Raw genomic sequence first — 16,628 nt, forward strand, 5'->3', positions numbered from 1 at the left:
CCCCCAGGCCAGGCCAAGAGGGATGCGCCTCCTGGGGGTGGCGGCTCCTCTGGAAAGCCCCTTTGCCCCGGACGAGGTCTGTCTCCCGGACCCATCCCCCAGAGGGCACCCTCCGAGACGGCCCCACCCGCGCCGGGGGCCCCCGGCCCATCGAGCAATGTCAGCATCTCCTCAGCACCGCAAGACGACAAGCGTGTGTTCTGGGGGAAGGCGCACGGCGGGGCGCCAACATCTCCTCCTCTTGGACACTTTCTTCAGGTTCACCTGGGTCTTCCTCTCACCAGCCTGGGGTACCAGTTCCTGCCGGTCTTTTTACCCAACCAGGTAAAAAGTTTATTCAGAATTTACTGTAAACTTGAGTGTCCCCTGCCCTGGCCATGCTGTCTCCGTTTCCACAGCCGTTCTGGAAGGTCTGGGGGCCGTCCCTCATGGTCAGGGGCGCCCATCCCGTGACCCCCGCGATGAGCGCGCGCCGTGAACATCTGTAAGCAGAAAGCTGTGTTTCTGTGTTAGAATTCCGTCCCTCAGAGGAGCTCCGAAACGCGTGGGCGCCAGAGCAGAAGGTGGCCAGGGCCCTGGGGCCTGAACCCCGCCACACGCCCCTCCTGCCGGTCAGCCAGCCACCACCCGCAGGCACACTCAGGGCCCTTTATTTTCCCCTTAATTTTTGTTACTTGAATGACAAGAAGCGGGAGCTCATGCCTTATTTAATTCTCTTTATGCTGCTCCTGCCTCCTCGCGTTACAGGCAAAGAAACTGAGGCACAGAGGGACTAGCTGGGCTGCACCCTGACCAGCCCCTCTGCTCTCGGGGCTCGGGCCTCCCCACGCCAGGGCCCCGCAGCTGCCCGCGGAACTCCAGGTCCTCCCTGCACCGTGTCTCCGAACTCCGCCGGCCCTGTGGCCCTGTCCTCCGCGTCCCCTTGCTCTGACCGCAGCCCACCTGCTCTCAGGAGCGACCAGTCTCCTAGTCTCAAGCCAGCACCTTCTAGGGCCTGGCTTCCTCTCTCCCCTCTTCTACTTCTTGTGCGCATGTGTGCCGGTGTCTGTCGGTGCGCATCTGTGGGGGGGATCTCACTCACCCCTGGGGGGTGGGGGCGGTGACCTCGGGGCCACTCAAGAGTCAGAGGAATGGTTCTGAGGGTCTGGACCCTGGGGGCGGTCCATACCGCAGCAGGACTCCTGGGACTGGGAACCTAGCGGGAGGGGACCGGGGTCTTCCAGCCGACGCGTGCACAGGCAGGCCCTCTCCCTGTCTCCTGCAGGCTGGTATCCCCCGGCCATGCCCGGACAGGAACCCTCCCATTCTGGGTGGGCCAGGGTGTGGGTGAGGGCCCCTGGGTGGTCCACACTCTGCCCACCCTCGGCCCTGCCCGGGCCACCGGCCCAGCTCCCATACTCATGCTGACGGCTACCCAGTTTATTCCTCCTCTGGCTTAAGGGGGGACGAAAGCGTTTCTTGGGTGACCAGCCGGTTTGTCTGCAAAGTAACTGTCCTCTCTGGAAAAGTAATCTGCCAACACCTGGTTTGTCTTCCTCTGTCCTGCCAGCTGCACGGTGTGCCGGCCGCTTGCCTTTCCCAGCCCTCTAGAAAGTCCTCACCTCCCAAGCGGCTCCCAGATTGGGAACGACCCCTCCAAGTATGGCTAGAACTCCCTGAAGTGTTCCCAAGTGGACCATATGGGAAAGGATGCTCCAAAGGAGACACAATCCTTGGGGCGGGGTCCGGAGCAGCAGAGGGGACGTTGCCAGACACCTTCCTGCCGAGCCCCTGTCACAGTGCCACCCTCAACTCCGAGGAGGCACCCGCTTGGGGCCAGGGGGCCCCTCCAGTCCCCAGAGACCTGACGGCGACCCTCCTTACAGCCGGCACCACCAAGGCCAAGCATGGTAATGCCAGACAGACGGTCCCCGCAGGGAAGGCCTCGCCGGGGATAAACAGGATGCGCAGATGGCCCTGAGTCCACAGGGCTCCAGGCCCCACGGTCACCACAGAGACAGGAGCCAGCCGCAAGCAGAAGCCCAAGCCCAGGATCCCAGGAGGCGCCCCTCCCTGGGGCTAGGACCATGGGCTGCCCAGAGGGCCCACAGAGGGCTGGGGGTGGTGTCTTTCCAGAGGTGCCCCCACCCTGGCGCTCCTGCACCCACAGCCCGCAGCCACCCCCACTTCCTCCACCGTCGGGGACGACCCAGCCGGACCCACATGAGTGGCAAGAGAAGCAAGCGGTCCAGGACTGCCAGGCTCCGGGGGAGCCACACCCGGGTGCCAGGTGAATGCAGCCCTGGGACTGCTCTACTCTCAGCCCAGGCCAGCGCCTCCCTGGGGAAGGCGTCCCACCCCGAGGAAGGCATTCCCATGGGCCGGCTCCCTAGGAGAGAGGCCAGGAGAAGGCCGTGCCTAGGGTGTGGGGTTCGGGCCAGTGGAACAGTGCAGAGGACAGAGAGCCGGGTCTGAACAGGCTCGGAGAGGGGACACAGCTGCTCTCCACAGTCTGGGCACTGCCCCTGCCTGTCCCAGAACGCAGGACAGCCCTGGCGCTGTCTCCCCTGCCTGATACAGGTCACCCATGACATCACGATAGACATTGTGACCCCCACTCTCCTGGGGACATCCCTGCACATGCCTCCCCCCAGCTCCAGCTTCACACCCTAGCCCTCCTCTGCACGGAGCCCCTGCCCTGTCGGTAAGCAGGGACCCTGCCCGCTCCAAGTCTGGCCCTAAATGGTGATGACTCTCCCCTCTTGCCCAAGATAGGTTCAGGCCCGCCGGTCAGGACTCAGCCTGGGCTGCGACGGGCCCAGGCGGCTGAGGGAACAGCCCAGGGCCTGCCAGATTCAGGATGGACACCTCCCCTTCCCCCCTCAGACCCCCACCCTGTTCACAGGCTGGGCCCATGAGAGACCAATGGGGAGCAACCAAGAGGAGCAGCTTCTGCGCGTGCTAAGCCGGCTGGAACAAGGTGCAGGTGCGCGTGGGGCGGGGCCAAGGGACAGGAAAGGCCCCGGCCAGGGCAGAGCCTCTGACCCCCTGCCTGCCCACAGACCTCTCCAACGACACTGACAGCGTCAGGCCTCAGGCAGCTCTCCTGGAAAAGCACCTGCTGGACGGGGAGAAGCAGCCACACAGCAGCGGGCAGGGGCCCTACTTCTATATCGGAGGGAACAATGGGGCCTCCATGTGAGTGGGGGGCTCAAGCTTGGCCCTGCTGCCTGCCGCCTCCACGTCCCCCTGCACCCATGTGCCCACCCACTCCTGGGTCCCCAAGGCCCCCAGGGTCACCCCTGCCCCTGCGTCCCCCGCAGAATCAGCTCCTATTGCAAGGGCAAGGGCTGGCAGCGTATCCAGGACAGCCGGCGTGAGGACTACAAGCTGAAGTGGTGTGAGGTCAAGTGCAGAGACAACTACTATAGCTTCCGAGAAGGTAGCAGGGGAGGGCCCCCCGCCTCTGGCCTGCAGCCTGCGAGAGCCTCCCGGTCCAGAGCCAGGGGTGGCATGATGCCCCAGGCCTCCGCTCTGGGTGGCTACGGCGGTCTGGGCAGCCCTGGCCCCCAGCCCCATGTGCCAGCCAGGACTCTGCCCCTCCCAGGTGAGCAGCTACTGTACCAGATTCCCAACAACAAGCTCCTCACCACCAAGATCGGGCTGCTCAGCGCCCTGAGGGAGTACGCCAGGGCTGTGAAGACGGCCCACAAGACCCCGCTGTGTGCCCAGGCCAAGTAAGCCCACCCCACCCCCGCCCCGGGCACCCGCCGTCAACCCAGGCACCGCTGTGTGTGCTTCAGGGGAGCAGGACGCCGCCCACATGCCCCCTCCCGCCCGCTGCCCTCGTCCCCTCCTCCAGGTCCCCCTCCCGCCCACCCAGCGTGTCCGTTGCGGGTCCCGATCCCCCTCCCTGGAGCGCATCCACTCCACATTCCGTCTGTCCACCCACATCCATGCGCCCCCGCCGCGTCACCCACGCCGTCCACCTACCCTCAGGGACCCACCCGTGATCTACACACGCCCACCGCCGCGCACCCCCACACCCCGGTCCCCCGACCCCCCACACCGCTGTCCATCTGCTCCCTCCTGCAGCTGCGCAGCAGCCTGAGCCCCTCAGCCCACCCCCCTCACCTGCCCGCCTGCCCCACCAGCTGCGCACCATCCGCCACCCCACCCAGGCAGGCAGCCCACCCACTCAGCCGGGACATCCCCCGCACATACAGCCGCATGTCCAGCCTTCCACCCCGACCCGACCCGTGTCAGCAACTCTAACCCACTCCCTTCCAGCGGGTCTCTGTGCGGAGCCCCCTGCCCACGCACCTGCTTCCACCCAAAATCCATTCATCCAACCACACACCGATCCACATCCCGCCTCTTCTCTGCTCCAAACCCACCATCGTTCTCCGCACACCACTGGGCGGCCGCTCAGGCCAGGCCCTCCCTCTGGGGTACAGATCGAGAGAGGGCACAGCATCTGCCCTTGAGGAGCTCCCGTGGCCCAGCCCAGGAGGCCTCTGCAGCTGGAAGGAGCCACCACCGAAGGCCTGGTGGTGGACAAAGAGGGTTGGAGAGCAGCCCCCAGCCAGGGGAAGACGGGTAGACTAGGCCGGGGTGTCCAGGGACCCGTACCGACCACTCACTGCATGCCTGGGGACACAGCTCAGAACCGCTGGCGTGCAGTGGTGCGGTGGGAGAGGGAGCAGGGCATGGGGGACGCAGCCTGCAGAGAAGCCAGGTGTGCGAGGACCCAGAAAACAGTGCTCCTGGCAAGGGGACAGAAGGTTCAGAAGGAACAGCTGGTGCTGGGGGACAGAGGCAACCAGCTTTCCAGTGGGCACTGTCCTCCAGCTGCCCCCAGGTCAGTCCCCTAGGAAGGCGCGCGGGCCTAGCCTGGGGGGAGGGGGCAGCCCTCCCTGTGTCCTCCCCACCCCCCTGCTCCCCCAGGGTCCTGAAAATGGAAGAGTTTTTCCCAGAGACATACCGTCTGGACATCAGGGACGAGAGAGAGGCTTTCTTCACTGTCTTTGACGGTGAGAGGCCACTGGACGCCCGGCCCGCTCTGGGAGAGGGGTTCAGGGAGGGACCACGGGCCCGGCACGCTTAGGGGGGCGTGGCCATGGAGGGGTGACGGGGTGGAGCCCGGTGGGCGATGGGTGGAGGGTCACGGCTGGGCCTTGTGGAGGCGGAGCCTGGTAAGGGGCGGGACCATGGCCGGGCGGTTGCGGCGTGGGCGTGGCCACTCCGGGGCGTGGCCAGGCCTGACTGGGCGTGGTCGGGGCGGCCGGGGCTAGCCCGAAGTTCGGGGCTCTTCCTACAGGAAATCACATCTGGATCTGCAAGCCCAGTGCCTGCAACCAGGGCAAAGGCATCTTCCTGCTCAGGAACCAGGAGGAAGTCGCTGCCCTGCAAGTCAAGACCCAGAGCATCGAGGACGACCCCATCTACCGCAAGATGCCGTTCAGGGCGCCTCAGGCGCGAGTCGTGCAGAGGTGTTGGGCATAGTTCACGGTGGGGCTGGGGCTGGCCGTGGGCCCCGCTGGCGCCTGGGAGAGCTGGTGGGGCTCCCAGGGCCCATAGAGGAGTCCTCGGTCATGGAAAGCTGTGGTGCCCTCAGCTGGGCCCCTGTGTAGCTGGCAGAGGTGGGGTGGTCACAGATTGTCCGGGCTGCAGAGGAGATGCCCTCCACCCCAACCCCACCCACAGAGGCTCCTGCACATGGGGGTAGAGACCGGGAAGCCTTGGTCGGTTCGTTCCCCAGCCTGGGCACTGCCCCTCTGTCCTGTCCTGCAGGAAGGCCAGCCAGTCTCCCGTCCCCAGCGCAGCCAGCCCCAGCCTTCAGGCCTGGAGCAGAGCTGACCACCCCTCCCTGGCTCCCTCTGCCTCTGGACGCGATCCAGACCCTCAGCCTCACAGCGGGAGGTGGAGGAGCAGCAGTCTGGCCTCCCAAAGGTCCCTTTGGGGCTCCCCACGTCAGTGGGACTCTGCCACAGCTGCAGTCTGCGCCCCCCTTCGGCCCTGGCGTCTTGAGACCGACCATTCGGTCCTCTCGGGACGCCTCCTCCCACCATCCACCCTTGCAGGCCCAGTGTCGGCCCTCCCTCCTCCAGGAAGTCCTCCCTGCCCACAGGGGCCCAATCTGCTCCCACGCTCAGGGAGCCTAGTGAAAACTGCCCCCCCCGGGGGGGCTGCATGGGGGGGGCGGGGCACCCCAGACACGTATGTAGGCTGAGGGTTGGAGCCAGGCTCAGAAGTGTCCCTGCAGAAGAGAGAGCCCACAGACACCTGGGACAAGTGGTGCTGAGGAACTGGTCTGGGCCCAGGAGGGGACCAGGGGACACAGACTAGGCTGGCCATGCCCTCAGCCCCCATGTGTCCCCAGGTACATCCAGAACCCACTGCTGCTTGATGGGAAGAAGTTCGATGTGCGTGCCTACCTGCTCATCGCCTGCGCCATGCCCTACATGGTCTTCTTTGGCCACGGCTACGCCCGCCTCACCCTCAGCCTGTATGACCCCCATTCCAGCGACCTCAGTGGCCACCTGACCAACCAGGTAAGGGGACCCCACGGATGAGGGCCCCCTCTGCAGCCTTGGCACAAGATCACTGCTCAGCACACAGAAGGGAGTTCAGCTGTGGACTCGCTTTGATGGGGAGAGGCCACTGGACGCCAGCCCCGCTCTGGGGAGATGGGTTCACAGATGGAGCGCAGCCCTGGGGACGATTAGGGTGGGGCTGGACCTGGGGAGGTCAAGGTGGGCGCGTGGCCTCGGAGGGGAAGGGTGGAGGGTCAAGGGTGATGGGCAGAGGCGGAGCCTGATAGGGGCGGGACCACGGCTGGCCGGCGGGTGGGAAATCCGTGGGGAGGGTCTCCAGGAGAACCTCCGTGGAGAGACCCTGTGTGCAGAGGTCTCTGTGACAGGGTCTGCGTGGGGACCTTCCACGAGCATCTGGGGGACACTTGACGGTGGAGAGGGTCTCGGCAGGGCTTGCCGGGTAGCTGGGGTAGCGGTGGGGGGCTCTGTGCGGGGCCCTCAGCGGAGGCAGAGCCTCGGGTGTTCCGGAGTGGTGGTCTGCAGGTGCTGCCCTGCCCCCAGTTCATGCAGAAGAAGAGCCCCCTGTACGTGCTGCTCAAGGAGGACACGGTGTGGAGCATGGACCGGCTCAACCGCCACATCAACGACAAGTTCAGGAAGACCAAGGGGCTCCCCAGAGACTGGGTCTTCACCACCTTCACGGTCTGTGTGCCCCTCCCGACACCAGCCCGGGGGGCGGGGGCTAAGGGTCAAGACCCCTCACAGTGGTGGGGGGCGCTGGGCGCAAGGCGCTCACACGTTCCTGGGGAATGTGTCTGCGCTGCAGTGTGTGTCCCGTGCCTGTGCATCTGAGTGGTGCGTGGGGCTGCTGGCCGTTGGGGGGGCTAGTTACCCCTCCCTCTCTCTTTAATGGTTCACCTCCCACGGATTCACTACTCTAGGGTGTACAGTTCAGGGGGTTTAGTTGATTCATCAAGGTGTGCAAGGATCACCACCTGGTTCTTCACACAGAAACAGCCACACCCATCAACAGTCACTCCTCATCACGTCCCCCAGCTCTTGGTGACCATGCCTGTCCCCACAGATTACCCTATTCTGAACATTTCGTAATAATGGAATCCTACACGATGGCCTTTCCTGCATGTGGCATCCCTCATTCCTCTCTGTGACTCAGTAAAATCTCACTGTAGGGTTACACAGTTTCTTTGGATAAACATTTGTCACCAATGGGTGTGGGTTATTCCCACTTTTCGTCTGTTATGAGTAATGCTGCTGTGAATATTCATACACAAGGTTTTGCACGAACACATTTTCAGTCTCTCAGGTGTGCAGTCGGAATGCCGTGTGGGTCGTGCGGTAACGTACCTTGAACTTGTTGAGGAACTGCCCACTGTGCTCCACAGGGGCTGCAACATTCCGCACTCGCACCAGCAATGCAGAAGGACCCAATTTCTCCATATTCTCACAAACACTTGTTCCTTTTCTTTCTTTCTTTTCTTTCTTTTTTTTTTTAAGTCATCCAGTGGGTGTGAAGTGGTATCTCATTGTGGTTTTGATTTACATTTCCTTAATGATGAATAAGTCGGGCATCCTCTCACGCGCTGATTGGCCATGTGTGGGTCTAAGAGGTTTTTGCGTGTTCTGGATACTAGACCCTTCTCAAATATCGTGACTTGCGCGTGTTTTCCCCCGTTCTGTGAATCGTCTTTTCACTTCTTCGATAATGTCCTTGATTTTGAGGGAATCCGATTCATCTATTTTGTCTTTGTTACTCATGCCTTCAGCGTCATATCTAAGGATCCAGCTCCAAATCCAAAGTCACAGAGATTTGTACCTGGGTTTTCTTCTCAGTTTTATCATCTTGGCTCTTACAGCGAGGCCACTGCTCCCTTTGGAGTTAGTCTTTGTGTATGGTGGGAGGGGTCCGCCCTCATTCTTCTGTGTGTGGATGTCCCGCTTTCTTGGCGCCGTGGTCAAGGACACTGTTCTTGGCACACTGCTGGCACTCAACTGGTCAGGTAGGTCTGGGTTTCTCTAGAATTTCTTCTTTTTTTTTTTTTAAGATTTTATTTATTTATCTGACAGACAGAGATCACAAGGAGGCAGAGGCAGGCAGAGAGAGAAGGAAGCAGGCTCCCCGCGGAGCAGAGAGTCCAATGCGGGGCTTGATCCCAGGACCCTGAGATCATGACCTGAGCCGAAGGCAGAGGCTTTAAACCCACTGAGCCACCCAGGCGCCCCTTCTCTAGAATTTCTATCCATTCCCTTCCATCGATGTGCGAGCCAGGGTACACTGTTCTGACAGCTGCTACTTCCTTCACTCTGCGAGTGTGTTGTATTACACCGACTGGTTTTCATGCACAGAATCACTCCTGCATTTTGGCGTAAATCACACTCAGACGTGATCTGCTAACGTGCAAGCACGCTGCTGGATGTGGTTTGCTGGCATTTCAACGAGTGTGTCTGTGTCTACACACACCAGCCATACTGGTCTGTAGCACTCTCCTGCGTGCTTGGGATGTGTTTCTTTCTCTTCTTTTTTGGAAAGTTTGTGAAGAGTTCGTGTTAATTCTCTAAATATTTGGAAGACTTCTCCAGTGAAGCCACCTGAGCCTGGCCTTTTCTTTGTGGGAAGGTTTTTAGTGACCGACTTGTCTTGTGCTGGTCATAGGTGATTCAGATTTTCTGTTTCTTATTGGGTCGAGCTGTTAGTTTGTGCATTTCTTTCAAGTTATCTAGTTTGATTGGGAATACAATTGTTCATAGAGTTCTATGAATTATAGTCCTTTTTATAATTATTTTCATCTCTACGTAAGGTCTTCCTTTATTTCTTGAGTGTTTTCTCTGTTTTCTCGGTCAATCTAGCTATGAGTTTGTCCACTTTTCTTTTCAATAAACTAGCTTTTGGTGTCATTTATTTTCTTTATTGTTCTCTATTCTCTCATCCATTTATACCCATTATTTTTCTTCCTTTGGATTTTCTCTTCTTTTTCTAGTTTATTAAGGTTTAAGTCTAGGTTATCGATCTGAGGTCTTTCTTCCTGTTTTTTTATAGGTGTTTACCGCCATAAATTTCCCCCAAGCATTGATTTTACCACAATGCATAAGGCTCTATGTTCTATCTTCATTTCATTTGTTGTTAAGGGGTGTGCTATTTAATTTCCACAAACTTGTGGATTTTCCAATTTTCCTTCTCGCAGATTTTTTTTTTAATATTTTATTTATTTATTTATTTGGCAGACAGAGAAGGCGGGGGAAGCAGGCTCTCCACTGAGCAGAGAGCCCGATGTGGGGCTCGATCCCAAGACCCTGAGATCATGACCTGAGCTGAAGGCAGAGGCTTTAACCCTCTGAGCCACCCAGGTGCCCCTCCTTCTAGCAGATTTTTAATTTCATTTCACTGTGGTCAGAGAATATACTTTATATGTTTTGAACCTTTTCATAATTATGGAAACTTGGTTTCTGTCCTAACATTTTGTTCACCCTGGAGAATGTTCCATGTTCACTTGAGAAGAGCACACACGGAACACACTCTGCTATTGCAGACGCCGGTAGTCTGCTTGGGTTATAGAGTCTTCTGTTTCCTTGCTGAGCTTTGGTCTAAATATTCTACCCAACGTTGAAAGTGTGGTATTGGTCTCCCACTGCTGTTAAACTGTCCGTGTCGCCCTTCAGTTCTGTTTTCCTTTCATGTATATTGAGGATCTGTTGTCAGGTGCACGTGTGTTTGAATTATTACATCTTCTGGATATAATATTATACAGTGTCCTTTTCCTTCTCTAGAAACAATTTTTGTCTTAAAATTTATTTTCTTATTTTGTCTTGAAATCTGTATCCGTATAGTCATTCCGGCTCTTTCGCTACTGTTTGCATGAAAGTCCTTTGACTTTCGTCCTGGGTCTTTGAATCTTATAGATAGGATATCAAGGGTTGTGTTTTTTAATGCATTCTTCCCATCTCTGCTGTGTAATTATAAAGTTTAATCCATTTACATTTGATACAGTTACTGGTAGGTAAGACTTACATCTTCTACTTTCTACTTGTTTTCTACACATCACATCTATTTTGCTTCTCAATTCCTCCATTATTGCCTCCTGTTGTAGTAAACACATATCTCCTAGCGTATCATATCTAGTGTCATTTCTTTTATTATATGGTTTTCAATTATTTTCTTGGCTGTTGCCCTGAGGGTTACCATTAACCTCTTAATCTATAACAGTTTAGTTTGGATTAATACCAAGTTAATTTCCATAGTATTAAAAAAACTACAAAAACCCTCGTTCCCATATAGTTCTTCCCCTCCCTTCATGCTGCTATTTTCACAGATTACAGCTGTGTACATTGTGTGCCCGTCAGATGTAGAACTCCTGGTTGACAGTTTTTCCTTTCAGCGTTTGAATAGGTCATTCCACTGTCTTCTGGAATCCATGGTTTCTGATGAGAATCTGGCTGTGAATCCTATCAAGGACCCCTTATGACTCATCACTTCTCTCTTTGTCTTTTTGAAAGTTTGCTTATGATACGCTGGATCTCTTTGAGTTTATCCTAATTGGTGACCTTCTTTGGTGTGTAGACCTCTTGTTTGTTTGGTTTTTTTTTTTAATCAAATTTGGGAAGTTTTGTATCATTATTTCTTCAACTATTCTTCCTGCCTCTTAATCCCTTCTCCTTCTGGGATGCCCCTTACATATGGTGGTCTGCTTGATGGTGTCTCACCAGCCTCTGTAGCTTTGTTTCTTTTTTCTTCATTCCCTTTTTTCTGTTCCCCTGACTGGATAATCTCGATTGACCTATCTTCGAACAACTGTTAAGCTCCTTGAATTTCATTTTTTATTTACTATGTTTTTCAAATCCAGAACTTCTGTGTGGTCACCTTTTATAACACCCACCCCTTCCCCGATATTCTCTGTCTGGTAGGATATCAGGCCCATATTTTATTTTAGTTCCTTGCAAGTGCAGTCTTCTGGGGAGGCCAGCAGAGAGATCACAAGTAGCTACTATTTTTTACGATTTTTTTTGCAAGTCAACTCCATTCTGCTATCCCCAGGACTGAGAATGCAGACTTTTTTCAAGTCTAGCACCAAGTTGGGAAGTAGGGATAAAACCAAGGCAAGTTAAAATGCTACAAAGCTTGGTCTTCTTACCAAGATTCAAGATTTTTCTTCACAAACACTCCTCAGGTTGCTGCAAGCCTTTGGTTAGTTTCCAGGGTTCTGAAAAAGTTGATTCTGATTATTTTTGCCAGGTTGTTTTGTTTGGTGGCTTTTATGGAGTGACTTATTTTCCGATGTCCTTTCTCTGCCATTGTGCTGAATCCATGACCCACTCCAGTGGGCTGGTTCCGCCACTGAGACACTCGCTGCGGCCCCCAGTGAGCTCCTGTTGCCAAACCTGTGGGTCGGTTCCGGGTCTTCCTTTTCCCTGATGTGTCAGCCAGTTTGGACTAGCTGTTCGTTCCCTCGTGTTTCTCCCTCCGGCTTCCAGGGCCTTGCCCACTCCCTCTTGGCACCCTGCTCTGGGCCCCCCACATCCCAACTACTGCTCTCTGGAGGCCCAGGGCTCTGCTCTTTATCTGCACCATTGGTAATGAAAGTCTCCTGGCTCCACAGTTAAACATCTGGCCCTGACCGGACGCCTTACATCCCAGAGCTTATCAACAGCCATCTGCAAGCTCTTCAACATCTCAGACTCCCTTGTTCTCCTCCTCTTCCCAGGGATGGGGGCTTCGTCCCTGCAGAGTTTTAGACCAAAGACTTAGGGATAGCTCTTTCACAGCTCATAACCCATTCATAAACCAGTCAGGTCAGCTCTGCCTCAAAATACATTCCGAACCAGCCCAGTACCTCCACCAACTCCCAACAACGCCCTCCATTTCTCTCAGCAGAGCAGCCAGTGGGCACTCACTCCTGCTGCCCTCCGGCTTGCTGCAGCCACGGCCGCCTCGCTCTCTTCCCCCAACACCTCGACACAGACGACACACACTCGCACTTACAGCTGCTGCCCTTCCCCCAAACTCCCCACCCCTATCCCACAGACCTTCCATTCAGTCTTCAGTCCGCTCACTATTTCCTCACCGAGGCCCAACACCCACACCCTAGAACCCCCCAACCCGGTTTCGTTTTCTTCATCAGCACTTCTTGATATGCTGCACATAATATACATGTGTATTTGTGTGTTTACATGTCGCATTTGTTTTCTCTCTCCTGCTGTGAGTGAGCTGCTCAAAGTTCTCTTCACTCCCGTCCCCCAGTCCCTGCCATGAAGGAGCAGCTCCACATGTTTGCTGAGAGAATAAAACAAGAGTGAATGAGTTTCTTGCTGTGAGCCTGTGACTCAGTGTGAAAGTGTGAGCAGGTGTGTAGCCGTGCAGGTGGGAGCACAGGTGAGGGGTGTGGTGGTCGCTGCTCAGGCTGGGAGGTGTAACCAGGGGGTGACTGGATGTCACCCCTCCCTGCGCCCCCTCAGAAGCGGATGCAGCAGATCATGGCCCACTGCTTCCAGGCTGTCAAGTCCAAGCTCCACTGCAAGCTGGGCTACTTTGACCTCATTGGCTGTGACTTCTTGATTGATGAGAACTTCAAGGTACTTCTGCAGTTTCCTGGGACCAGTGGGGTTTGGTAGGTAGGGGCCCCCAGTGCATATCCTGAGCCCGCAGGCAAGCCCATGCGCCGGGGCAGACTCCGCCACCCCTGCCGAGCTGGAGCAGTGCCCCCCCGCCAGAGCCTTGGCTCCTTGGGCAAATAGGAGCAGTGAGGCCACAGAAAAGGGGCTCCCCAGGATCACTCGCCCTAATGGGGACCAAGGCTACAGCCTTCCCTGGGCCACGTGATGTGTGGGGACGATGCTAACCAGTGTTGGGCCCAGGTGTGGCTACTGGAAATGAACTCCAACCCCGCCCTGCACACCAACTGTGAAGTCCTGAAGGAGGTGATACCAGGCGTGGTCATGGAGACGCTGGGTGAGGCCCTCTGCAACCCCCAGACCCTCAAACAGGCCCCTCCCTGCTTGCCCAGCTGTGGGTGTGCCAGACCCCCTTCTCCCCAAATTCACACGCCCGCAAACCTGGTTCTCCAACATCCAGAGGACCTACGTGGACACCGCACCCTCTGCTCAGGCCCCGCAGGAGAAGGGCGGCCCTGCCCACCCTCCCCACCACCCTGGTGCCGGCCACACCTCGTCCCCAGCTGGGTCCCGCCCCTCGGCGCTCTCACCCCCAACCCCGCCGGGCCTCAGAACCTCCACCCCACGGGGGGAGCGGGCGCTGCGTCCCCGCCGCCCCCACGTCCCGGCAGCCAATGCCCCCGCTCACCCCCTCCCCCGCCGCCCCCAGACCTGGCAATCGAGACCTTTCAGAAGAGCTTGCGCCACCAGAAGATGCTGCCTCTGCTCTCCCAGCGCCGCTTCGCGCTCCTGCACAACGGCGAGGCGGACCTGTGGCCGCGCCTGGGGGGCCCCCGCGGCGCCCTCCGCCCGCCGCCCCCACGGCCAGCCGGCGAGGCCGACTGCTCGAAGCCACCTCCGCCCCGCGCCGTCGACAGGCCGGGCGCGCGCAGGCCCGCGCTGCCCCGGAGCCCCGGAGGCGCGCACAGGCGGCCGCCCTCGGCGCAGAGGCGGCCCCGACCGCCCGGCCCCGGCCCCGACGGCGCCCAGAGCGGGGAGCCCGGGGCCGAGCGGCCGCGCGCGGGCGCTGGGGACCCGGCGCGAGAGCCCTCCCCGGGGCTGGCGGCGGGGCGCAAGAACGCGGGGCTCCGCGGCTCCTAGCGGGCGGGCCGCCGGCGCCCCCGCGGGACCCATAAAGGCTACTTTGTTACAAAGCGCCTCGGCTGAGGATCGCGGCCCCAGCCCCCGGTGCCCCCCTGTGGCTCCTTCGCCACGCCCTTGCCTCTGCCCCACAGGCCCCTAGTCCACTGCTGGGATCTGTCCTTGGGGGCTGGGGTGGGGGGATTAGGGCAGCGGGCTGGGGAGTTTGCCCTACTGGGAGGGGAGGAGCTCCCCACAGCCTTCCCCTCCGCCCTCCTGGCGGCCCCCCGGCAGGGCCTGGGCTCCTATCACCCGACTCCCTCTGGGACTGACAGGAAGAGCTCCCGCAGCCCCACAACCCACGCAGCCCCTACTGCCGGACTCTCGGGTCCCCATGGAAAGGAGGGCTCCCTCACACCCAGCAGAGGGGGCTGCCCTCACCCTGCCCCGGCCCAGCCCCTTTCTGGGCCTTCAGAGCCCACGCCGGGGCTCTGCACCCCCCTTTGCCTCCCATGGCCCCTAAGATCCCACAGAGGCTGAGCACCTAGGCTGCGGGTGAGGGGCACATGGCCACCGCAGGGCAGCCCCGAGGGACGTGCTGGGCCAGCACTGGCCCCACCCAGGCCAAGCCATGCATGGCTTCAGTGTTCCCATTCCTCATAGGCCCAGCCCTGTAGTTGAGGGAGATTTAGGGCCTCGGATGTGTCCAGGCCTCCTGCTACCTCTAGATGTCCAGAGCCACCAATAATCCCCTCTCCCTTCCCCCCAGCCGCCACACCTTCCCAGGCCAGATGCTGGGGTCCCGGCAGCCCAACCCCCAGCCACCAGCCCATACCCCCACCAGCTTGTACACCTCCTCTGCTCCCTCGTGCGCTCCTGTCCCTCACCCCAGCAAATGGTTACCACCGAGTCACAGATGCCCTCCTCCTGACCCACCGGGTCAGGGGCTGCTGGAACCCGCTCTCTGTTCTGCACTGGAGAGCTGGTGGGACCTGGGGTCCACAGGGGTCTGCGGTTCAGCCACTGCTGGGGGGCACCACTAGGGGGCACTGTGCGCCAGCATGTCTCAGGCCCCGGAGCAGAAGAGCGTCGCCAAGGCAGGGACTGGCATCTCCCATCCCTCCCAGACCACTTGCAGGACCCCTGCCACCCCAATGTACTTTGTTGCACTCTAGGATATGGGGTCCCCAGACCAAAGTCAAGAAGTACACATCACCATGGGCCTGGGGTCCAGGAGCCCTAATCTCCCTCCCAGCATGTCTGGTGGTCCTTCCTTGGGACCGGCCGAGCTCAGCCATGGGCCGCTGTGCAGCTGCATCTGTCGGCTCTGTGCTCTGTGCTCTGAAAGCCAGGGGGGGGAGAGGACCGGCGTGCGTGTGCAGGAGGGGGTGCCCCTCCTGGGCACGCCAAGGGCACCCAGGCCCTTGTGAGACGCACACCTGCACCTTTGGGGTCCAGGCTACGTTCCCTGCTGGCATCCAGGCCACTCCACATTTCCTGACACAGCCCCTGGGACCTCTGTGCCCCATGTCCCAGCTCACATGCTTCACTCACCCCTTCCTGACACGCCGTCAGCTCTGCAAGCCCCATGGGCCACTGCCCCACACACAGTCATGGCTCCTGACGTGGCCCAGTGGTGCCATCCCCAGAGCATCATCGACGTGGCGCTCACGGAGCAGCCTGAGGCCCCAGTGACAGCCTGCCCCCCCTCCTCGGGCTCCCCCAAAGGCATGTCTGCTGCTCTGGAGTCCCTGGCACCCCCTTGAGAGCCCAAATGTCAATAAATGAAGTTTCCCAAGAACCACCGCTGTTCGTCCAAAGCCCCAAAGGGGATGGCCACCCCCCTGCCCCCTATCTGGATCCCCCAGCCCCACCCCGCTCGCATGTGGCCCCGAAGGGCCCTCGCCAGCCAGAGCCGGAAGGACCGCCAGGAAGAGGAAGGCCAGAGATGGAGTTTGGGGTGCTGTGGCCCAGGGCACCCGAGCATCTGGAGGTGCGCCGTGGATCCCAGCGTCCAGATGACATGACAGGCGGCACAGAAGACGGGTCAGGGCCCGCAGGGACTCGAGCAGCCGGGAGTTTGATTTTCAAGGCAAATACAGGCCCTGAAAGCTGAGTGTCTCTCTCTTCCCCCCACCCCTTCCTCCCTCTCCCTTGCTCCCCCTCCGGGGGGGGGGGGTGCCTGGGGCCCTGCTGGTGGGTGGAGAGTTCAAGCAGTGCCTTCTGCTCTCACCCAGGCACCCCCCAGGGACCCCCACCATCCCTGAATCCTCTGGGTGGATTCCTGCGCCCAGCGCGGGCCCTACCCCTGGCGCCCACTGGGGCTTCCTTTAGCCCCTAGCAGAGACACCACGGGGTCAGCTGACCACCTCC

The 16,628-nt window shown here is 59.0% G+C and overlaps 1 protein-coding gene across 12 annotated transcripts in view; it reads left to right on the top strand.

Moving 5' to 3' along the window:
- The window catches only part of TTLL10 (tubulin tyrosine ligase like 10), a 56,112-nt gene extending 40,056 nt beyond the window's left edge, over window positions 1-16,056 (top strand). For 7 of the 12 annotated variants that reach the window (XM_059138176.1, XM_059138178.1, XM_059138175.1 and 4 more), the window contains 13 exons: window positions 259-324; window positions 1,866-2,269; window positions 2,885-2,965; window positions 3,042-3,177; window positions 3,303-3,421; window positions 3,587-3,716; window positions 4,927-5,012; window positions 5,300-5,471; window positions 6,362-6,533; window positions 7,077-7,217; window positions 12,981-13,097; window positions 13,380-13,473; window positions 13,846-16,056. In XM_059138176.1, the coding sequence (XP_058994159.1) occupies window positions 1,951-2,269; window positions 2,885-2,965; window positions 3,042-3,177; window positions 3,303-3,421; window positions 3,587-3,716; window positions 4,927-5,012; window positions 5,300-5,471; window positions 6,362-6,533; window positions 7,077-7,217; window positions 12,981-13,097; window positions 13,380-13,473; window positions 13,846-14,276 (1,998 nt within the window). In that variant the 5' untranslated portion in view covers window positions 259-324; window positions 1,866-1,950 and the 3' untranslated portion in view covers window positions 14,277-16,056. Of the gene's footprint in view, window positions 1-258; window positions 325-1,865; window positions 2,270-2,559; window positions 2,684-2,865; window positions 2,966-3,041; window positions 3,178-3,302; window positions 3,422-3,586; window positions 3,717-4,926; window positions 5,013-5,299; window positions 5,472-5,772; window positions 6,534-7,076; window positions 7,218-12,980; window positions 13,098-13,379; window positions 13,474-13,845 lie in introns of those variants that run through there. The other 5 variants (XM_059138174.1, XM_059138183.1, XM_059138184.1 and 2 more) reach the window with 4 other exon arrangements.
- The last annotated feature ends 572 nt before the right edge of the window (window positions 16,057-16,628 follow it).

Source organism: Mustela lutreola, chromosome 10 (assembly GCF_030435805.1).
Source record: "Mustela lutreola isolate mMusLut2 chromosome 10, mMusLut2.pri, whole genome shotgun sequence".
Taxonomy (NCBI): domain Eukaryota; kingdom Metazoa; phylum Chordata; class Mammalia; order Carnivora; family Mustelidae; genus Mustela; species Mustela lutreola.